Genomic DNA, 24771 nt, shown 5'->3' on the forward strand with positions numbered 1-24771 from the left:
TAGAACAGTGCTTGGGGAACAAAGTTGGATCATAAATAGTTGATCAATTGACTAGTCAAATAATGGCCATTCATGTAAACAACGTAAAAGATACTTAAAACCTGAACATGTTTGATACTTTTAGTAATGACGCAAACAAATTTGTCAGCTGTTATTGTGAAACACTGAAATTAACTTTTAATTTGCAATGAATTATAACTCTTAATTATGGTAAGTAAAATTTCTACAAATGTGCAAAAATCACTGAACAATTATTCACTTTGGTTATTATCCCACAAGAAGCAAATATTTAAAGGGTTTGACTTGACAAGCACTTGCAGAAGGGCAAGCCATATTGCTTTCCTAGAGTTAACCACTGTGAGTTTCATCTTTGGACTTCCTTTGGAATGATTGGCAACATCGGTGGCATAATTTGAGTATGCATACTTCATTTTGGGTTTAAAAAAAAAATATAAGTGTAACAATAAATGGGTTTATTGTGTTTTCTCCCTACCATTTAGGCAGCCTACCATACGAATACAAGATCGTGATAGCAGGCAATCATGAATTGACGTTTGACCAAGAGTTCATGGCGGACTTAATCAAGCAGGACTTTTACTACTTTCCCTCTGTATCCAAGCTGAAGCCAGAAAGCTACGAAAATGTGCAGTCTCTCTTAACAAATTGCATATACCTCCAGGATTCAGAAGTGACAGTAAGGGGCTTCAGGATATATGGCTCCCCTTGGTAAGTATTTAAAAACTTAACAGAATTGATTCATTCTAAAATTGTTCACATTTTGATGGTTATACAACAGCAAAAAATGGAAACCCAGGGTTTTTTTCCCAGCCAGAACTCACTCTGTGGTGAATTCCGGCACCCCTTTGTTGCGTTCTGGCACCTCTATAGTGTTGCTGCTGGAATGGCTCTCATAGCTGCATGCTGGAGGCAGCATGCAGTATGTTGCTGCGATCTGGGCAGCACTGCACCTCTTTTTCTTGGCAGTTCCTTCCTGCACCTCTTTTTCTAGAAAAAAGCACTGTGGAAACCATTCCATATATTTTATAATAAGGTTTCAACAGTTAAATGATTTATAAATTAGATGAATTAAGAACTTTTGATCAACTGAAAAGCATCTTCAACTTATCAGGGAGCAGATTATAAATATTTGAATACAGGTCCTTATCAAAACTCCATATAGCATGGAAGGATATATATTCTGCCTTCCCCTCATACACAAGAGGAAGTATGATAGATGTGTTGAAACCCAGAATAATCCCTGGCATTTTCAGATAGGGCTTTAATCGGAGGCAGGGAGGCCTTTTCCTTACTGGCAGACCCCATCTTATATAGGATCTCCCACAAAAAACAAAAGAATGATGATAGGTTGCCACCAGACACAGTGAATCTCCTGCCATATCCAAGGACTGATCAGCTGCCAGAGAAGCTCCTACACCCTACTGCCAAGGGTTCCTCCCTTCAACCCAGTTTGAAGTCTATGGGAACCTGAGAGCAAAAGAAGCGGGAAAAGATTGATGTTTTGCCCAGTCATGAGATGTGCTCTATCTTTAATGGCACTGGTCTCTGTGGCCAATCAGGAATTTACTCCAAGCCTAGTAATTATGGGTGCCACCCTGGGTGCCTTCAGGAGGGATATGAATTGAATAAATAATAATAATAACTAATAGGTAAAGGTAAAGGGACCCCTGACCATTAAGTCCAGTCGCAGATGACTTTGGGGTTGCGGTGCTCATCTCGCTTTATTGGCCGAGGGAGCCGGCGTTTGTCCGCAGACAGCTTCCGGGTCATGTGGCCAGCATGACTAAGCTGCTTCTGGCAAACCGGAGCAGCGCATGGAAACACCGTTTACCTTCCCACCAGAGCAGTACCTATTTATCTACTTTCACTTTGATGTGTTTTCAAACTGCTAGGTTGGCAGGAGCAGGGACCAAGCAACGGGAGCTCACCCTGTCACGGGGATTCAAACCGCCGACCTTCTCATCGGCAAGCCCTAGGCTCTGTGGTTTAGACCACAGTGCCACCTGCGTCCCCAGAACTAATAGGTGCTTACAAGTAAAAAAAGCTAGCCAGTTCTCACCAGTTAATCTTTGTGAAAAGAGGCTTAGCTTGAGGGTGTATGTTCAGAAATACAGTGGAACCTTCTGTTCCGGAAGTCTGTTCAAATCCCGAAATGTTCAAAAACCAAGGTGTGGCCTCTGATTGGCACAGGCGCCCTGGAAACAATAGTCAACAGCCGCATCTGATGTTCAGCTTGCGAAAAACATTTGAAAACTGGAATACTTACTTCCGGGTTTTTGCTGTTCAGGAGCCAATTTGTTCATCAACTAAGCCATTCGAGAACCCAGATTCCACTGTAACTACTAATCCAGGTTCACAGTGGAGGTGAGAAATCCTGAACACTCTGGGTGGCGCTGTTGAACTACTTTGGAGTATGTGGAACTCATATTGGCTATGAGTCCTGGAAGACCAGCTCCCTGCCTTGCAGGCCTTTTCCCACCTGAACTGGGAGGGCGGGGCCCGGCTGCAAAAGTTGAGGCTCCTGAACAGACTTATGGGCTGGGGTGTTGTTTAGGACGTTTTGTTGCAGTGGTGGTGGGGAGGTTGTTTCTGTTACTGATAGTAAAAATTCTTATTGCTATTTTAGCTTTCTTATTTATATGGAAATGTTTCAATATGGCTGTGTATATATAGAGAGAGCAAGCTGCCTTGAGCATGGTTTTAACTTTCGAAAGGTGACATACGAAAAAAAGGATTGCTTGCTCATGGGCCTGAGGAGAACTCCTGTATGAAATTCTGCAGAGCTGTGTTTGATTCCAACATTTTATGGTATGAGTCAGTGGCTTCATAAGAAATTTCAGATGGGTAGCCCTGATAGTTACAATGAACAAATAAGAGTCTTCAGGCACCTTTTAGACCAAAAGATTTATTATAGCACAATCCTTTATAGTCTACAGCCCATGTCATCAGAAATGTGAAATATTATTCTTGGAACCAAAGTTGGCATGATGCCAGAGATGTATGTGAAATACATCTCCCCAAATCATCATTTTTGTCTTATTCTTTTGATTAAAAGCAGCTGCAGGTTATGGAGAGCCAACGTGGAAAAGGGAGGGATATTCAACTCTTCCCTTTATGTTGACACCCTGATGCAAATCACCATTCCAAAGCCAGTATGAGTTGTGGAATGGAAAAATGTGCAGAAAATGTATTTCCCTATGTTTTTTCCCCAGTGTTGATGGAGGGTGTGAATTAAGGAATTAAGCTTATTGAGGGCCAATTTTTTTTAAAAAACAACAACATTGGAACAGAAATTGTTTGATATATGTGACAATAGAATAATAGTGATGGGGGATTTCAATGGAGTGGGCTCGCTTGATGAAGCTAATGCTATTCTAGGTTGCATCAACAAAAGTATAGTGCCCAGATCAGGGTTCAGCAACCTTTTTCAGCCGTGGGCCGGTCCACCGTCCCTCAGACCATGTGGTGGGCTGGACTATATTTTGAAAAAAAATTATGAACGAATTCCTATGTCCCACAAATAACCCAGAGATGCATTTTAAATAAAAGCACACATTCTACTTATGTAAAAACCCGCTGATTCCCGGACCGTCCGCGGGCCAGATTGAGAGGGCAATTGGGCTGCATCTGGCCCACGAGCCTTAGGTTGCCTACCCCTGGTCCAGATCAAGGGAAGTAATAGACAGCAGACCATACCTGGAGTCCTATGTCCAGTTCTGGGCACCACAATTTAGGAAGGATGTTGACAAGCTGGAACGTGTGCAGAGTAGTTGATCAAGGGACTGGATGAAAAACAGTTGAAGGAGCTAGGTATGTTTAGCCTGGAAAAGAGGAAACTGAGAGGAGATATGATAGCCATCTTCAGATATCTCAAGAGCTATCACATGGAAGATGGAGCAAGTCTGTTTTCTTCTGCTCTGGAAGGTAGAACTCGAGCCCATGGCTTCAAGTTACAAGAAAGGAGATTCCGACTAAATATCAGGAAAATAATTCTGACAGTAAGAGCTGTTTGGCAGTGGAACGGTCTCCCTCAGGAGGTTATGGACCCTCCTTCCTTGAAGGTTTTTAAGCAGAGGTTGAATGGCCATCTCTCATTGATGCTTTAGCTGAGATTCCTTCATTGCAGGGGTTTTTACTAAATGATCCTCAATGTCCCTTCCAACTCTACAATTTTACAATTGTATAAGATATATCCAACCATGGTGATGCAGGAACTCTTCTTCTTCTTTGCCGATCACTTGTAGCCAAGTAAGATTGTCTTCCATGAACACGGTCTTAACAATGAGTCTGTAAGTGACTGTGGAGGCCAATTCTGGATCCACACATCCTTCCACAGTGGGGACATAGATTTCCAGCAGGGAGTTGATCATGGTGAGGGTTTGCTAAGCATGCCTTCCTCTTAGCACATTTTTCCCTTTTGTCCTGAGTTTGAGTGTCTTCAAAGTTCATGACACCTTTGGTAATGGCTGTTCTCCAATTGGAGCGCTCGCAGGCCAGTGTTTCCCAATTGTTGGTGTTTGTGCTACAGTTTTAAAGATTTACATTGAGAGAGTTTTTAAACCTCTTTTGTTGACCACCAGCATTACGCTTTCCATTTTTAAGTTGGGAATAGAGTAGTTTCTTTGGAAGATGATAATTGGGCATCCGAACAACATGACCAGTACAACAAAATTGATGTTGAAGAATCATTGCTTTGACACTAGTGATCTTTGCTTCTTCCAGTATACTGGCATTAGTTTGCCTGTCTTCCCAAGTGATATGTATTTTTTTTTTTTGGAGACACTGTTGATGGAATCTTTCAGGGAGCTGGAGATGGCATTTATAAGTGGTCCATGTTTCACAAGCATACAGTAAGGTTGGTAGTACAATAGCTTTGTAAACAAGTATTTTGGTTTCCCTGCAAATGTCCTGGTGCTCAAACACTCTGCCCTTCAATCGGGAGAAAGCTGCACTTGCAGTGCTCAGGCGATGCTGGATTTTGGCATCAATGTTGGCCCTTGTGGCAAGATAACTGCCCAGGTAGGAGAAGTGATTGACACTTTCCAACGTTACACTATTGAGTTGGTTTTGTGGCACTGCAGAGGGGTTGTTTTGTGTTTGTTTGTTCAGCACTTTGGTTTTTTGGATGTTGAGTGATAGGCCAAGCTTTTCTGCGAAGATATTTTGGATGGTTTGAAGGTCATCCTCTAAGTGTGCTCACACTACGTTGTCATCAGCATACTTAAGCTCTATGACAAAAGTTATGGTAACCTTACTCTTTGCTTTCAGCCTACTCAGATTAAAGAGGTTTCCATCTCTTCAATATATGATTTCTACTCCGGTGGGGAGTTTCCTTCAACAATGTGTAGGATCATGGCAATGAAAATAATAAATAGAATTGGGACGATAACACAACCCTGTTTATCACTTGATCCCACTGTGAAAGGTTCACTTAGAGCCATTGTTATCTGTGATTGTTGCTGTCGTATTATGGAGGAGCTGAAGGATGTTCACAAATTTATCTGGGCACTGATTTTCATAAGGACAGTCCACAGGACATTACGATTTACTGTGTCGAAGGCCTTAGTCAGGTCAATAAACACCATATACAGGGATTGGTTATGCTCTCTGCATTTTACCTGAAGCTTTCAAGTGGTGAAAATCATGTCCACTGTCCTTCTGGAATGTCTAAAACCATTTGGGGATTCAGGAAGGGTAGCCTCGGATATTGTGAGGTGACGGTTTGCTAAGATCTTTGCAAGAATTTTGCTGGCCGCGGCTAATAAAAAGATACCTTGATAGCTTCTGCAATCCATTCTTTCTCCTTTTTTTAAAAAAAGAGATCGATAATTTTGGCATCCCTAAAGTCTGTTGGGATCTCCTCTGTCTCCCAGATTTTTTCGATTAGCTTATGTAAGTTCAGTTCCACCCACTTTGAAGACTTCGACAGTTATCCCATCAGGTTCGCTGGCTTTGTTGTTTTTCATTTGCTTAATAGCCGTACACAACTCTCCCAGTTTTGGAGATACTGCAGGCTCATTTCTAATTTGTTTTTGTGGGATTTGTGAGAGGACATCAGCAGCTATGGGGGAGTTGTGGTTAATGTTCTTTCCAGTGCAGTGCAATAGCTTCTTTATCTTTTAGAAGTGTGGTACCGTCTGTTGAGCCATGATTTGTTGGCCCATAGATAGTCTTTGTGGCTTTAAAGAAACTCTGTGCATCATGTTGGCTAAGTGCTGGATCTCTTGGGCTTTTTTATCCACCAGATGTTCTTTAGCTCTCTGGTTCTTCTTTGAACCTCAGCCTTACCTTAGTGTTGGCATAGGTTTTTTTTTTTCTTAGTGGCACAGTTTCCTATCTCGTTGCCAGATCTGAAAGGCCTTCCTTTTCCTGTCAATCTTGCGTTCAGTCTCACTGTCATTCTCATCAAACGAGTCCTGAGGTATAATCTTCATAGCCATCGTGGAATTGGTGATCTGTCCAGCAGTCGTTGGCACTCGTCATAGTTCTGGTAAGGAGCTCATACAATTCAGCTCATACATTTACATAGCCTAATTGTTTTTCACAACCACTGGGTTTTGTTTTTGGTGATTTTGTTTCTATGTGTTCTGTAGGATTGGAATGTCCCAATTCTTCATGAAGAAGATGTGTATTCCACAGTTCCACTGAAGTGCAAAAAAGTACAGAATATGATATTATGTGAAGAATATGATGTGCTTTTGGGGATCATCAACTTCTGTTTTAAAACAATAAGATTTCCAGTACTGCAATATATGGCTGCTAAAATAGAAGTGAAAGCATTTGCAAAACATCTGGTAAAATATCAGAAGCCAGTATTGTGGTTACATAACATTTTCCATTGGTCTTCAGGTAGTACTTTGGTGCCTTGCCAAACTTCTTATCTCATCCCTGGTGAAATCAGGAAAATTTGTTTTATTTATACAGGTTGCAGAATGCAGCTTTTTCTTTGCAATTTCGTTAGTTTTAGTACAGCGTACAGGGAACACTGGCTGTGCATAATCAAGGTGTATACTTGTGTTGGAAGTTCAATAAACACACAGTAAACTTTGATACAATTTTAACCTTTTAAAAAAATATTGAGGTTTCTGTGGTTTACAGTTCTATATTGTTGTTCTTTACAAGTCACATAAGTCTGGTATATAGGAAACAAGTTGTCAGACCTAATGCACATACCTCAGTGTGAATTTTCACAGTGTGAATAAACTGTGAAATATATTGCAATTTTTTAAAAAAATGAAAATTGGCATTCACCAGCTTGATGCTTGTATTGGTGTTAATCCTCCCCACCTGCTGATTGTTGTGCATTTATCTAAGTTCAAAACCACATTAACTTGAAATGCACCCATTTATCTCCAATATCCAAATTGTTTTGTATTTTCTGCCTATCCACCTGCTGTTTTCAGTTTGATCTTCCAAGTTAATTTTGTGTCTCCTATAAATACAGCCAATACAAAACTAAGATTGGCTTCTAAAATTACGAAGTAAATAAAATACCTACCATTCCCAATAGTATTTTTTTCTGTGGCATACCACTTTGGCACCTATTACTAATTTGTAAATCTAATGTAAACATAGTAATTATCCTTTGACAATATTTCTGGACTCTTTCTTGGTATCTTCACAGTCAAAACATCGATTCATGGATGTAGATGCAAAAAAGACCTGCATTGGAGGTACAAGGAAGGAAAAGTAGTGGTGTTCTTAAATAATATATTCTGCACTGCGGAAACAGTAGATGATGTTATACAATAGCAAACACTTCCACAAATTGCAGAGAGATGCTGCTAAAGCAGATCCTTGCTCTTTCTAGTGGCAGCTGCTCTGCCCAAATGGCTAAGTGAACTGGACTTCCCTCCTCCTGACAGGTTCTGTTCACTGTATTGCTGTCATTGCCCAAACAAATAGATATTGCTTAATCAGTAATACTTAATCTTTGGAATAAGAATGGGGTAAGAAGCTCCTCACCCCTCTTGATTTATCCTCATCTGGACTACAACGCAAAGGGCAAGTGCTAGGAAGAGGTTTTCAAACACCGGCCTCTTCTTACTGTATGAAGGAGATTGCCAGGGGTGTCGCAAGGGGGGGCGGGGGGCGGGCCGGCCCTAGTTCCAGGGGAGGGGGGTGACACTTTGGCCGGCCCCTCCCACCCCACCCCGCCGGGCGAGCCCTGAACGGGGGCATGTCACTTTTCCCCCCTTCCAGCGGCTATTTTTCAGTGGGGGGTGGGCCAGCGAGGAGGGGGTGTCACGCTGGCATGACACCCCCTCCTCGCTGGCCCACCCCCCGCCGAAAAAAACCGCTGGGAGGGAGGGAAAGGAAGCAGAGCAGGTGCATTCAAGCGCCTGCTCTGCTTCTTTTTTCCCCCTTTCCGCCGCTTTTTTCTGGTGGGGGGGGTGGGCCAGCGAGGGGGGTGTCACGCTTGTCACCCCCTCCTCGCTGGCCCACCCCCTGCCGAAAAAAAGCCACGGAAAGGGGACAAATTCCCCTTTCTGCATCCATGTGCGGCGTGACGTCACGACGCAGGCGCCGTGCCCCTCCCCCAGGGGGGTGCCTCTGCGCTGCCACCGCTCCCAGCAACGCAGAGGCTTGCTACGCCACTGGAGACTGCTGCCACTTTCCAGAGGCTGATTTGGATGACAGAGTCATTAGGCAATGTGTTAAGGAATAGTAAATTGTTCCCTTGTGGGTTTTCATATATGGGATGGGATTGTAGTCTTCCACCTATAACTATGGTTTCATTGTTGCTTTCCAAAAGTGATTCTAGATGTTAGTCACCCACATAAAGCCTCAAAAGATCAGAATTATAATGTGGTGGGTTGATGCAAATATATACCCTGCGTTTTTCTTATGTGCTATCTATTCTTCTCAGAAGGAAATGGGCTTTCACCAACTAAAATATTTTAAGAGGTGAGAAAACAGTTGAACACTCTATTCCTTGATAAGATTGATGTAGAGTTTCTTCTAAATTTGCTGACTGAACAGGTTATTTGATGAGGAAAAGTGTGCAATTATTCCCTTGCACAAGTGAGGTTCAAATAAGCTGTCGAAGAAAACTGGATTCAGATCTTTACTTCTCCTCCCAGTTGATAGATATGATTACTCATTTTCTAATTGGGTTGCACAAACATCATCCCAACAGTTGCACAAGAGCACATCTGGATAAGGCATCTGGTCTTTTGCCTATGTTTTCCCAGCTGTTACTGTGCTCTTTCACATATACAATACAATTAGCGAGCTTGCTAATCTTATTGGCCAGCAGCAACCTCAGAATCTGAAAAAGTGTTCCTGTAATCACTGAAATTGTCAGCCAATAACTGATCACCAGGTTGTGAACCAGGATTGCTCATGGAATCTAGAACTCCAGATTGGCTGGAATGATTCACAGGGTCATAAACACAATGTTTGAACTTGAGTTGTGTTTGGATAATCTGACCACTGCAGTCTCTATATTACTTACAGCAACTACCAATCCACAATGTCAACTCATATTCCAGTTATTCCTCTTCTACTAATGATACTTCTCAGAGCTTCTTTCATTGTTCATTAAATGTTTCTCCATAAGTAAAATACTATGCAACATCAAAATTGATAGGTTTATTTCATACTAAAGATCCAATAGTCAAACAGAATAAAAATAAATAAAAAATTCCTTCCTGTTCGACTTCCGAGGCGCGTTCAAAAAACAAGGCATTTACTTCCAGGTTTTCAGCATTCGAGTTCCGAAACATTTGACCACAGAGGCATTCGAAAACCGAGGTACCACTATATTGCTATATGATGGGAGGTTGATGTCTTAAATTTGATGAGGCTTTAGTATTCTTTGGAGCATATAGAAGATACTGTATTCACACATACTATACACACTGTGCCTAGTAGCTGAATGTTAGAGGCGATTCCACTGAAAAGCACTGTGAATGTGATATGAAAGCTTAGTCCATGGAATACAGTGGTGATATATTCACTCATGGTAGTCATCATTTGAGGCGTCAGTCATCAGATGATGTACATACATATGTGTGCCCTTTGTCCCTCAATGTATGTTTCCTGCACATGCTCAGGGTTTCCATATGTTGCATTTGCTTGCATGGGATTAAATGGCATTTAGTTTCTAGGAATGTGAAGTACCCAAATATGGTTCTGAAAAGTATCCAGCATTTTAGCTTGTGCTAGCAGACAGAATGATCAATGTATGGCTGAACAGGTACATTTTGTTGTTGTTGGCATATAATGGAACAAATTCAATGCAAAAATGCAAATACAATAATACTGAAGGAGGCTGGGGCAGTGACAAGGAAGAAGGTCAGTGGGTGAACCCATGCCAAACTTGCATGAAGCACTTGCACCATTTTAATGATGTATGGGGCTTTGTGTAAAAAACAACCGTGAAGTAGAATACAAACAGTGACAGATAAGAAGTGTGCATGCACACAAAAGCTCATACCAATAACAAACTTTGTTGTTGTTGTTGTTCAGTCATTCAGTCGTGTCCGACTCTTTGTGACCCCATGGACCAGAGCACGCCAGGCACGCCTATCCTTCACTGCCTCTCGCAGTTTGGCCAAACTCATGCCAGTCGCTTTGAGAACACTGTCCAACCATCTCGTCCTCTGTCGTCCCCTTCTCCTTGTGCCCTCCATCTTTCCCAACATCAGGGTCTTTTCCAGGGAGTCTTCTCTTCTCATGAGGTGGCCAAAGTATTGGAGCCTCAGCTTCAGGATCTGTCCTTCCAACTTAGTTGGTCTCTAAGGTGCTATTGGAAAGGGGGGGGGATTATTTTGTTTCGACTACGGCAGACCAACATGGCTACCTACCTGTAACTAGATTTATAGTATGTGATATAGCGTGTGTCTCCTCAGCAAGTACAAAAAATGGGATGAAAAGCTCCTCCTCAGTCACAACCAGAGATGAGCCTCCAGTTAAATTTAATTGTTTGCTTGCTTGCTTATTATAATGGTCGTATATGCAGGATAATTTCAAAAGTATACCAGATTCTTATTTGTATGATTGTGGTATGAATTTTCTTACTTCAGCACAATGTTTTTAGATCTTTATTTGCTATACCGTAATCATAGTAAAAAAATCTTTACTTATTTTTGAAGGGTGTTAATCCTTGCACGCATGTATTATAACACGTAGTTCAGCTTTCAGTTACTTAAGAGAAAATAATTGAATTTTCAGAGTAAGTTAAGAAGTGTACTCCATTCAGCTGTCTTTTAATTTAAGGCCTACAAAATCAGAGACCTGTAATTTCACTATGGGGAATTGCTTCATTTTCAAGCAGTTCATAAAGCACAGGAATTTTTTAAAAAAACAACCAATCCCCGAAAGCATTTCTTTTTCTTTTCCTTTTTCCTCATTTCCTTAAAAGTTTAATTTTATGAGGAACATCTGGGTTTTTTTACGGTTTGGGTGTTATTTTTTGTATATGCTATAAAATAAAAACTTCTGCTACTAATTGTTCTTAATTTAATAGGGTGTCCATTCTTAAGGGGCAATCTTGCCATTGTGCATCCATGGATAAACCCCATTTACTTGCCATAAAGGCAAAAGTCACTGTACAATTACTTATATTTAAGTTCCATTCATTTCTGTGGTATATAGGCACATGGGGCTGGGTTGGAGCCATTTAAACTAATGTGTTAGCTCCAGATGTGCAGTATAATTCTGCACATGTTTACTCAGATTCAAATCCCAATATGTATGTTGAATGAGACTTACTCCCAGGTAAATTTGTATATGATAGAAAGCTGCCTTTGATACTCCAACAATGCTTCCCTCCAGCCAATAATTTTAAATCTGAGTAGAATTCTCCCTCCTCTTCTGGCCACAGCTCTGTTCCAGTGGGGTGAGACAGACTGCCCATTTACCGGTACTTAACAAATCCAAACTACCAGATTTTGGTTGCCTCTGTAGAAATAACAAGGAGCTCACTACTTATATCACCCATATATACAAATTGTGTACAAATGAGAAGGTGCATGGCAGAGCTTTTTCTGAAATACCATGTTTGTGCCTTTGTTTTGGTGCACTTAATTTGTCGTTAACCAGATAAACAGAAGGCAGAAAGTCAGAAGAGGTGCTTTTTGTCCTCTTTATTTTACTGAGATAGTTTCAGCTTTTAATAATTTTTGTATACATATTAGACATATAATATGCATGTGCGTGCACGCACACACACACACACGTTTCAGTTTATTATTTTCTGCTTATTTAACTGAAGCCTGCTTTGAATTAGAAAAAAAAGTTGGCAAGCAGCTAGTCCATATGGTCTAATTACTTTTGGTATTTTGGAAGGAAAAAAATGAAAGCCTTATGTGAGAAATTAAATTGAAAAGTGGATCTTATTTAGGCATTCCTTGTAAATTTTTAAAATATGTTTATTCCATATATATCCTACTTTCTTTAGTCTTTTGCCCTTCTGAAATTTATCCCCCACCAGCAGCAGTTCATGGAAATTTATCAAATTATGTAAGCCACAGAGGTTAATCTTCAGGATTCCTGTTCACACAGGGAAATTCCTATTATACAAAGAGTCTCACACATAGCTTGGTCTTGGCTTTGTTTGTTTCAGACTGGACTGTGTTTCCTAAATCTGGTAGTTCAGACACAGTTCTTTTCTGAATTGCAGCTGAAGGCACACTTCACTCTTTTACACCACAAAAGTATAAGACGGTACAAATAAGCCATCATTAGAGGAGTCCAACCTTTGTTCTTCATGGGTGTACCTAAAAAAAGCAGTGACTCATGGAGAGATGCCATGAGTGTGTGTTGGTACATACACTCATGAATAAACAGAGCTGCAGAGAGAAATTGTAACTGGAGATTCCCACCCCCACCTTCAGAACCAGGATAAAAAGGTCCCTTTTTCTGGGAAATATTTATTTATTTAGGAGTATTTATACCCTGTCTACTAACCAACATTATAAATAGGGACAGCACTGCAGTTTCATCCGTATTAAAAACGTATTTATTTGCACATTAGCAAACCCATTTTAAAAAAGGGGGGAGCATGCAGGTCCAAGCAATAGGGGTCTCAGCCACCTGTTGTTCCAGCCAAGGCTTCACCCATCCATTCTTCAGAGCTGGCTAGCTTGTGGCAGCTGAGGGGAAATGGTGCTTGCTTCGGCTCATGCTGTTTTTTGCTGCGAGAATGAATGAATCTTTATTTGCGCCAGCCATTGGCCATAGCAATAAAACAACAATACGATATACAAAGAATAGAAACAAGAAATCAATTATATACTTTAGGATTTTGAATCAATAGTAAAATAGTGGGTCTTATTCTAATTGCCACAGCTAAAAACCTTGCAACCTTTGTTGTCACCTGCTTATCTTGATCTGCTCAGAGAAAGGACACTGTGGCAGTGGTTGGGTGACCTGGAATGGACAATAAAAGAGGGGTGATAACTTCACTCTTCAGGCATTGAGAGTTTTATTGCAAGGTGAAATCTTCCTTTGTTTCCAGGCTCATAATGGTAGCTTCCCTTATGTGTGTGTGAGAGCGGGGAGAATTTTATATATACAGTTGTACCTTGGTTGTCGAATATAATTAGTTCTGGAAATCCGCTCGACTTCCGAAATGTTCAAAAACCAAGGCGTGGCTTCTGATTGGCTGCAGGAGCTTCCTGCACTCAAGCGGAACCTGTGTTGGACGTTCGGTTTCCGAAAAACGTTGGAAAACTGGAACACTTACTACTGGGTTTTTTGGCATTTGGGAGCCAAAACGTATGAGTATCAAGGCATTCGAGAAACAAGGTACAACTGTAGTGGACAAAGAATCAGAAGTTCTTTAGCTTCTTAGCTTTTCTCAGTCTGTATACAAATCTAAAGCAGGAGGGTGTGTTCTCTTATTCAAAGTACTGGGTTCTGTTTTCTGGAGCCTAAGATGTAGCAAGCACTGATGAGGCAAGGACAGAATGCCTTACTGTTAGTATATATGTCAAACTTGGTGAAGCAGAGACTCAACGCCGTCTTCCAATTCTTATTCTTTAATGTGCTTGAAGAATGCCCTGAGACCTGATCATACATAATTCGAGGTAATTTACTAGGCCAGGCTATAAGGTGCTTAGGCAAGACCCTAATAAAATACTGGTTTTTATTGCTTTTACACCAATTTTAATTAGGGGGGAAATCTGAAGAAGTGAAAAATAGAGAGTTCATCTCAAATTGGAAAACCAAAAGGTAATAGCCACATGGTATCCCTTACATTTGACTGAAGCTGAGCTATCATTGAGTTGTTGGTTTTTTGCTGTGTGTATCTTAGTGTTAAATATATGACTTTTTATTCCCACCCACCTCAGAACTTCAGTGTTTCCTTCCATCACCACCACCACCACCACCACCATTTGAATTTATATACCGCCCTATACCCAGAGGTCTTCAGAGGAAGTGTAACCCTACCAAGAGCAGGCGACCTCCCACCCATCTGGTCTAGGGAACCACCCACTAACAGTGCCTCGGTCTTATCTGGATTGTTTCAATTTATTGACTCTCATCCATTCCATTGCCAAGGCAAGACACTGGTCCAGCACTTTCACTGCCTCACCTGCAGATGTAAAGGATAAATAGAGCTGAGTGTCATCAGCATACTGCTGACAACATACTCCAAACCTCCGGATAACGCCACTCAGCGGTTTCATGTAGATGTTAAACAATGTGGGGGGTAGGATTGAGCCCTGCGGAACCCCACATTTAAGGTTCCATGGGGCTGAAAAGCATTCCCCAAGTAACACCCTCTGGGAACGACAGTCCAAGTAGGACTGGAATCACCGCAAAGCGGTGCCACCCACCCCTAGTTCGGAGAGTTGCTCCAGAAGGATATCATGGTTGATGGTATTGAAAGCTGCTGAGAGGTTGAGAAGAATTAACAGGGACATGTTTCCTTTGCCTGTCTCTCGACAGAGGTTACCTCTCGATACAGGGCGACCAAAGCAGTTTCTGTGCCAAAACCAGGCCTAAACCCCAATTGAAATGGATTCAGAAAATCAGTTTATTCCAAAATCACTTGGATCTGGTCTGGGACCACTGGCTCCAGAACCTTGCTCAGGAAAGGGAGATTAGCGGCTGGCCAGTGGTTAGTTAGGTTTTCCGAATCCAGGGAAGGTTTCTTAAGGAGTGGTTTTACCACTGCCTCCTTCAAACAGGCAGGGACCACCCCCTTTCGTAAAGAGGCATTGTTCCCTGCATATCAGACTAAATTTTGGCAGAATCGGGGTGGGTGGGGAGGAAACACAATTGTATATATTCAGCATTCTGTTAACATTATTTTCTATGTGTTCCTATCTTGTCTGTCTTAGTTATGGAGATAAAACTTACTCAGTTTTATTTTCCATTGTTTTATAACAAATTAATTTCTAGAAACAATCCTTTCACATTAGTCACAGCTCGAGTCTTTCTTCTTTCCAGTCAGAGATGCATGAATTCTCTTGTTAAACAAAAGGTGAATGATTCCATGTATAATTTGAAAAAGGAGAAAAAAACAATAGTTAATACCAGAAATGCAAAAAAGAAAAGAAAAAAGTACCAGCAAATTTTGATTTCTGTGTCTCATTTTCCCTTTCATTTAAAAAATGTTAATTTAAGACAGAGTCCCTTGGAAACTTCACCTGTGCCTCATTGAAATTTAAATGCGACGTGGAGTTCTGCCATACCCTTTGGGGCAAACAAAGATGGTTAAGAATGTTGTAAATATTCGAGTAAAACAGTGAGTACTGCTATTAGAATACTTACAAATGAAACTGAAGAGTGTAGGTCCCTGTTCACATTGACCCTGTCAGCCTCTGCTGCCACTTCACACTTTTCCTGCCCAGGGATCCATTTGCTTAATTTGGGACAGTTCAAAAGCACACCAAAGTACAAGTAGATAAATAGGTACCGCTCCGGCAGGAAGGTAAATGGCGTTTCCGTGCGCTGCTCTGGTTCGCCAGAAGTGGCTTTGTCATGCTGGCCACATGACCCGGAAGCTGTACACCGGCTCCCTTGGCCAGTAACGCCAGATGAGCGCCGCAACCCCAGAGTCGGACACAACTGGATCTAATGGTCAGGGGTCCCTTTACCTTTTAGTCACTTGCTGTAGGGATGCGGGTGGGTAGGGACATGGGTGGTGCTGTGGTCTAAACCACTGAGCCTCTTTGGCTTGCCGATCAGAAGGTCGGCAGTTCGAATCACCGCAACGGGGTGAGCTCCTGTTGCTCGGTCCCAGCTCCTGCCAACCTAGCAATTTGAAAGCATGCCAAAAAGTGCAAGTAGATAAATAGGTAGTGCCCCAGCGGGAAGGTAAACGGCGTTTCCCTGCGCTGCTCTGGTTCGCTAGAAGCGGCTTTGTCATGCTGGCCACATGACCCAGAAAAACTGTCTGCGGACAAATGCCGGCTCCCTCAGCCTGTAAATCAAGATGAATGCCACAACCCCAGAGTTGTCTGTGACTGGACTTTACTGTCAGGGGTCCTTTACCTTTAAGTCACTTGCTAGACACCCCAGAGAAAAGGGGCTAGGACTGCTGGCCAACACGGTTAACTTTATCTGCAGTCACTCTGCACTTGACCTGAAGGCATCAACACCTGGAGATGGGAGGGGGGCTTTCTCCTCCTCCTGCTTTCTCTTTCTCCCTTGTGGAGTTTACATTAGGGCAATAACTTTTATTAGGCCATCCAACATGTCACCAAGTAGCGTGTAAGCTTTCAACTTTCCCTGGTGCTCAGTAGTAGAGCACTCTTTGCAGAACGAAGAACCAAAGCTTAATCCCCAGTGGGGAGAGGTAGGGCTGGGAGACACTCCTGCCAATCCCTGAAGGGCTGCTTCCAATCAATGTGGGCAGTTCTGAGCTAGATGAACCCAAGGATCTAACTTGCTATAAGGCATGTTTGTGAAAATGTATTAATATCAGGATCCATCAAACAATGAGGGGTGACCGCCTCAGACGGCAGGATCCACAGGGCAGCAGATCCTGATGTGTCTCACCCCCCCCCCCCCCCCGCAGCTGCATTTCCTTGTTCCTGATGTAGATTTTCACTCAACCCTTCTTCCCTGGCTGTGGCGGTGCAGCGGGAGGTTCCAAAATGTCACGGCCTCCCTGATCAATATTATTTGTTCCCTAAGTTTCTGAATCATTTTAGGGCTTCCTTTTGAATTATTGCTTGTTGATACTTTCAGTACAAACAACAGTATTCCGCAGCTATCTGTAACCAAATATTACCCTGACATTATTGAACTTGGTTGAGTAGATTGTTAAGGAAGTTCTTCCATGCAAGCCCCATTAGATGAATTGGAACTGTGCAAAAGGCTGCTTTATAACTCCAGTTTATTTCAGTGAGATGCAGAGAATCATGACCAATATATTTAGAACCTGGGTAACTGGAAATAATATGATTGGGTGTGCAGGATTGAAACAATTTTATTTCATCCGCATAATAGGATGATGACAACAATAAATGTGTCTTAGTTTAATGTGAAAGCCTTAGTTTAATGTGCAATTTATTGATGAGCTATAGACCACTACAAGAATAGTACATTGTTAGATAAACTGAAAGAAGAGATTCACCAGAACAGTCTTTATAAGGCATTTTTTCAATTTTGGGACAATTAAAATTATATGCGCCAGACTGAGCTCTAAGGGCGTTTTTTTGTTTTTATTTCGCTCACCAATTTATGTAAGGGAGCATTCTTACATTACTTTCAGTGGCTTGTTTAGCTCACATGAATGAAGGCAGGTATAGATTATTTATTACACTTATAGTTATCTGCATTTAAACTAGAATTAACAGGGACATAATACTTCGTGTTCTTTGGCCAGTTTATGGAAACAAAATAGTGAAATGCCTGATTGTACTTTTCTGAGAAATGAGACCACAACCAGATTGCATCTGGACCTTTTCCCCTGTGTTCATGCCCTGTTCATTTCTGCAACTGTTAAAGTCATTTGAGGGGCGTAAACCCTCAATTTCCATGTCAATTAAAGATCACATCCACAGAAAGCACTATAGCCATGTAAAGTAAATTACATGTACAAATGTGGTGCGTCCCATTTAAATAGCACAATTTGAATGACACCGGCCCTTTTTAAAGCAGAAGTTGAATACAACCAGAAACTGATAAATAATTAGTCTGAAATTCGTTTGTCCACTTTTTTTTTAGTCTCACTTATTTCTGTTATTATGGTAGCAGAAGTGAATACTTCAGAGAAAACTAAAGTGCTAATTATAGCTAAAGAGGTCATTTATAAGAGGTTAAATTGGTTTAATTAGAATTTATTTGAAGGTTACATAGGAGTACAAAGAGATGTTAAGGGGTTAACCCATAAGAGATTATATTGTAGTCAGTGTTCTGTTAAAGTTTGAATTAATTTTTCCCATGGGTTTTTCACATTCTAATTTTCAACTAAATGAGACATCTGTTTCAGAAAAGGAAAATTTGCTATGGTTGTCATAGCAACTATCATTCTGTAGGAAAATTATTCCAATGGTTACTTTACAGCAAAGAGGCAGACATTCTGTACATAAAGCAGCATCCAAGAGCTAGCAGAAATTCAGTCCTTTTGTATTTGACCTGTAAAAGTTGTTCATACATTTTAACATAAGGTTAATTAGGCTGTAAACAATTTTTTTTTGCAATTCAGTTCTTCTCCTTGTGTGTAGCAAAACCTTTTCTGTCACAGCATTAACAACATTCAGTTTATATGGGATATAGAATACTGAAAGAAATTTCTTCTCTTTTGGAAAGGAAATCTGTCAGAATACAGTGCTTTGTCATGAATACTTTTGTTTCTTTAGTGAAATGCATGGCCATTTAGATACATTAAGTAGATTAATGTTCCAGAAATATGTGAGAGAATGTTTTCCCAGACATCTGCTTAAATTTTACTTCTTTTATTTAATCAAGTGAAAGTAAAATAAAAGTACCGGTATAAAGTAAAATAAAATGTTGTATGAGCCATATTTTTTTAAAAAAATCACACAGAAGTTCCTAGAAAGTAACTCAGAACCTTAGTTCCAGATATTAAGTCAAATGCTCTAAAGTCTAACTTAAGTGTGAAGATCTTTTTAAATTAAATTTTCATTAAGAATTTTCCACATAAATACAATAACAGCCAAACTGGTCTAAAGAAGAAGGAAACAAGCAAGAATAAGCAAAGGAAGGAAATAAAGAAGAAAGAGAAGAGAAATAAGAGAAAATAAACACAAAGCCCTCCCTCACAATGATATCTTAACCCAGGGGTCAGCAAGGTTTATCTTGCCTGGGCCAGATTGGTCCCACGGAGATCCCTGTGTAGGCTGGATCGTGCGTGCACCCGCAATTTTCGACATTGCGCATGCGCAGACACGATTTTTAGTGCCACAGAAGTAAGACCCCTGCTGTGCCGGTTTAGCACAGCACATGAGCAGGCAGGGGCGGGGCGGGGGGCAGTCCACCCCGGGTACCGCCCTTGGGGGGTGACACTCAGGGCTGCACCCTACCCCCGTGATTGGCGTCGCCAGCGCGTGGCAACTTTTAAGCCTGCAGTGTGTGAATAGCAGCACAGTGTCTGTGCTGCTGTTTGCGCGCTGCAGCCTTAAAACCTGCCATGCCGCCGCACGGAAGGGGTGCCAGCCGCTCGCGCCTGCCACCCAAGATGGACTGTGCATGTCCACACATGTGCAGTCCACTTGGGATGCTGCTTGGGCGCTGTGACGTCACGGTGCATGCGTCGTGACGTCAGGGTATGCGCGCGCAAGGGAGCGGCGCCCCACCCCCAGGGGAGTTCCCTCTGCATTTCCGCCCCGGGCAGCAAAGCGGCTCCCTACGCCCCTGTGAGCAGGCAGCTCTGTTCAGGGGCAGCTTGGGGGCCGGTCAAATGACTTCTGCGGGCCGCTTCTGGCCCATGGGCCTTAGGTTGCTGACCCCTGTCTTAATCCTTATTCTACACATGCTGTAGAAGAGTGAACTCTCGCAGCTCTCACTGAGCAGCTTCCCCCAGCCTCCCACCCTGGGAGATCCTCTCTCCCTGCCCCTCACACAGGGCCCTTCATCTTCCGCTCATCGCCTTCCTGTGTGTATCTTCATTAATCCAAGATTGGAAACTTCAAAAACCAAAGCATAAATATAGATAGAATTAACAGAGAGAAAACAAGAATTAAAGATCATAGAAAAGCAAGATAAGAAGAGAAAAGGAGGGGGAGAGGGTCCTCCGATTGTCTGTCAGTTATGTGTATGACAATTATTCAAAGTATCCACTTCAGGATGACATCTAGCTTGTATTAATGTCCAGCTTTTTTCTCAATCTGCTAGGTGTTGTTTTCTCAATCTTCATGCCCAGGCATCTCAAATCCGCCTTTTTCCATACAAAAAGTCCACAAGTAGCTCTTCAGTTATTGTTGTCGTTAAGTGCCCAAAATAATCCCTCTCCGATCAAGTATGATGAATTTCTCCCCAAGGGTTCCAACAAATCTTAATAGTGTAATAGTCCATACTTACTTGCTTGTTGTGTCTTCATTAAACTATACTCAGTTCTATATATTCATGCTTCATCCTGGTTTGAGGAAATAGGGGGAAATCCTTTTTCTTCCATGTCTTCCGTTCTTTTTCCAAACCAGTTGCCAAGAGCTTAGAAGCTTTGTCTTCTCTGGTCACCTCAGTTTGGGCACGAGGCCCTTTCTCTCTGCCATCTCCAGTTGTCTTTTAATGTCTCTGATCGTTAATCCATTTATCTCTTCTGGCATCACAACAACATCCTTTGTCTGTTTAAAGCCTCCAGGCAGCTGTAAGGCTTTCCACGGAAATCTAAATTAGGGATGAGGGTCTTTTGGATCTTCAGATGTCATTGGACTCCAACTTCCACCAGCCCCAGCTAGCAGTCCTAAACCCACAAACATGGGAGTAAGCTCATTCATGTCAGCAGGACTTAGGGCTTATCCACACTTACCTTTCCTGCATGCATCCACACTTACCTTTCCTGCATACTTTCCAGGCATGGGCTGCACTTTAAAGCTGAATCGGAGCAAACAGCAATCTGTGAAAAACCAAATTGGAGGGGAACCCCGAGGGTCATCTAGTCCAACCCCCTTGGCGGATTTTAATATATACTACAGTTCCAAGGGAAGAGAAGGATGGACATATCTTGTCCCATAATAAGCTGATCATTTCCATTCATAAAGGAAAACACATTTTCTAAGAAGAAAAATGTGGGTTATGAATATTAGGACTAACGGAGGAAATGATAGCAGTGGGATTTTGCATTTTTTGCTTAGGACCCAATGAAACCCTCAGTTTCTGTGGTGTGAAAAAAAATAGAGGTTATTTTTATTCCCTTGCTATACTTTTACTATAACTATAGATTTCTCCAATATTTGACCTTTTCTATATGATAACTTTGTTATTCCTTATTCCATTTGTTTATCCAGTATCAGCTTTAAAAACGCACCAAAAACTCCAATGATATCTATAGATATCTAGTTGTAATTGGGGGCACCTAGTCAAATATAGCATCTGATGATCCTGCAAGCAAATCCATATCACCATTTGCATCAGAAGATACAACCAGGAAATTCAGTGGGGCTTGGCTGAGCACTGTCTACTGGAAATCACTGGGAATCTGTTTGTACATTGCAAAGACATTCATTGACACAGTTCCCATAACTAATGGCAAGGAAAACAATAGAACAGCAGGATTATATTTTCATTAAAAGCTCATTTTTTCAGATCTGTTGAAATGTGTAATGAAAGTGAAGCTTTGTTTAGATAATTTTGGGGGAAGCCAATTTCAGGCTAAGGAAAGGTCATCATTCCAGCCATACTTTGGTGACTACTGTAGCCTGGCAAAACAATCCACAAATGTTACTTGCTTGGAAAAATAAAAATGACCATTCTGCTCCTGGCTGCAAGTGGAGGGGTGGAGAACTGTGCCCATCCTGTAGCAGCCTATAGTGTTTCTATGTTGGGCTTAGAGCATCTTGTGATGGACAGACCCTGGGTCCACCTCAGTGGCATGCAGTCAGTGAACTAGTGACACTAGGCTAGTCCCCTAAATGTGGTTGAAACTAGCAGGATCTGCCCCCATGATGTATTCTCAATTTCTCCAATGGAAGGGCTTGAGATTGAGCAACCTTACCTCCCTGATTGGTCCAAGGACTGCTTCTCATCCCACCCTTGCCATTCTCCAATAGGTCAAAAAACTACTCAAGAAGCCCCCTGACATTCAAGCTATAGAGCCCTCCTTCCAATAGCTTTTAATAGGCCAGATGTTGAAGCTGCCTGTTTCCTTTTGTACCCACTGGTCTGTTTGGCCTGCCAGTCACCTGGGGCATGTAAACGATTGAGCCTTCTGAGGGAGGTCGAGAGGCAATGGGCCGTAGTCCTGCCTCACGTTCAAAGTGAGTGGACCCCTCTTGTCCACTTCCTGGTGACATGGCAACCAGTGGGATAGACAGGGACCTGGAATCAGATAGCAATTAGACTCTCAGTAGGAGAGGGGACTAACTGTGTCTGTGTACCAGTGATGTCCAAACTTTTTTCAAAGAGGGCCAGATTTGATGAAGTGAAGGGCTGTGGGGGCCGACCAAAGGGGCCGGATTAAACCGACCGGCAGGCCGGATTAGGCCCCTGAAACAGACTTTGGACATGGCTGGTGTAGGCAGTTGGGGTTTTGAACTATCTTGAGTGGGGTCAGGGAGGGAAACCCAGTTTTGGTTCCCTAAGGATTTGGAATCCTAGAATGGGTTGAGTGGATGTTGCACGGATAGCTAAGCGGTGCTGTTTAAAAGTTTCTCTAAAAGGTTTCGTGTCTTTAAGTATTAATTGCAGTGTAATTAATTAATTAATTAATTAAACATACAGTTTTGTTCCGGACATTCCTCCTCATACTCTGAAGCTCTGGATGGAATGAGTGGACACTGGGCAGCCTTCACTGAAGTGAAATCTTTGCTGCTGTGAAATCTGAAACATGCAATTGTAGACCTCTGCTGTGTAATAAAGGGTATTTTAAAAAATTATTAACACATCCAGAATATCAGTCACATTACCCAGCACCTATCTTAAGTGAGGGTGTCTGTCACACATTTCTCCTCTGCCAGCCGGTTCATTCATTTGCATTCAGTCCCTTGTTGCTTTAAATATAAGTTTGGACGCAAGTGGCGCTGTGGGTTAAACCACAGAGCCTAGGGTTTGCTGATCAGAAGGTCAGCGGTTCGAATCCCTGCAACGGGGTAAGCTCCCGTTGCTCAGTCCCAGCTCCTGCCCACCTAGCAATTCGAAAGCACATCAAAGTGCAAGTAGATAAATTACCTTCTGGTGGGAAGGTAAATGGCGTTTCCGTGCGCTGCTCTGGTTCGCCAAAAGCGGCTTAGTCATGCTGGCCACATGACCCGGAAGCTGTATGCCGGCTCCCTCGGCCAGTAATGCGAGATGAGCACCGCAACCCCAGAGTCGGACACGACTGGACCTAATGGTCAGGGGTCCCTTTACCTTACTGTAATGTTAGAGTTTTGAAGTCCTGTGTGCCATTTTAAATAGTGAAACTTAATTTTTGCAAATTTCTTCAATGAAAGGTCTTTAAAATATGGTTTTGGATTTGAGGCATTCAAATTGCTATTATGTTTGTGATTAGACATTTAGCTTGGTAAGTCTACGTTGGATGAAGAAGCACATACAGTGCTTTTGGAAAACCACTGGATTTTAATTTTACCTTCTGAAAATGTCAGGTAATGCTAAATAATAAAAATAAATATTAATATTAATATAACTGCTTGTACTTGAAATCATTTTTAATAATTTCCATGCAATTTTACAAAGCAAAACTAAATTAGATTAATTTAACCAAAATATCTTTTGAATTTCCAAGTCATGTTACAAATTTTTAGCACCCATCATTTTTTGTAATTTGAAAGTTGAAAAAAATCAGCACACACCTTTCATCATGCCTGTCTACATGGAAACAGTCTTTAAAATTTCAACAGTGCCCTGTGCAAGGCCAAAATTTTGTGCCACCTCCCACCTTCTGTTCTACTTAATTCAATATGTTATAGTTGCAAAGCCCTGCAGCACCCTGTAGTGTCAGTTCCCAGTGCCGCAGAACCAGTAGCTCTGGCCATAATCTGCCTCTGATGGAAACCTATTTGGGGGGTTACCTATGGAAGAGGAGTAAGGAACTCACATCAATTCAGGATTCTCATACCATTCTGCTCACACAAGTAGACTTCTACAGTCTGTGTAGTGCAAGGCAGCTGCTAACTTACTGTGAGAACCAGCCATCATTGTGTCTACCTGAAATATTTTGTGTGCGACCAAAAAGAAAAGCAGCCACTATCCAATATATTCCTTTTTTAAAGTTCTGTGCTGTATGATTGTGTATTGTTGCTGCCACTATAGAAGGAGAAAATTAAGGGGAAAGGTGATAATTGAAAATCTGGAATTGAGAGGATGACAGGATAGTATACAGTACTGTACACCTATTCATGTGTAAGGAGAAACAACCTCTGTCCAAGTTCTCTACAGAGCTGACAACTTTTGAATTGTCTTTCACAAAGACCTAATTTCATTGAAAAGAATGCAATGTACTACACTCACAAATGTAAAGGTAGTATATTGCATTTTATGTTGCTATATTCACACACCCCCAGGATGGATTGACTGGGTGGATCCTTGGAGTGCCTAGTGCCTCAGTGCAGGAGGGAGTCATAGCCTTCAAAGCAGCGGTGGGGTGGCCCCTCTTTAAGAAGTCCTCCCTGGACCCTTAGTTATTAGATGGGTACTGCCCTGTTGCATATATTCCTTTCCTGGGTAAGG

General features: G+C 41.9%; 1 protein-coding gene across 2 annotated transcripts in view; it reads left to right on the forward strand.

Moving 5' to 3' along the window:
• MPPED1 (metallophosphoesterase domain containing 1) overlaps positions 1 to 24771 on the forward strand; it is a 61866-nt gene that overhangs the window by 20906 nt on the left and 16189 nt on the right. For both annotated transcript variants that reach the window (XM_033148317.1, XM_033148319.1), the window contains exon 3: positions 501 to 726. In XM_033148317.1, coding sequence (XP_033004208.1) covers positions 501 to 726 — 226 coding nt within the window. The remainder of the gene's footprint in view (positions 1 to 500; positions 727 to 24771) is intronic.

This window comes from Lacerta agilis, chromosome 5 (assembly GCF_009819535.1).
Source record: "Lacerta agilis isolate rLacAgi1 chromosome 5, rLacAgi1.pri, whole genome shotgun sequence".
Classification (NCBI taxonomy): domain Eukaryota; kingdom Metazoa; phylum Chordata; class Lepidosauria; order Squamata; family Lacertidae; genus Lacerta; species Lacerta agilis.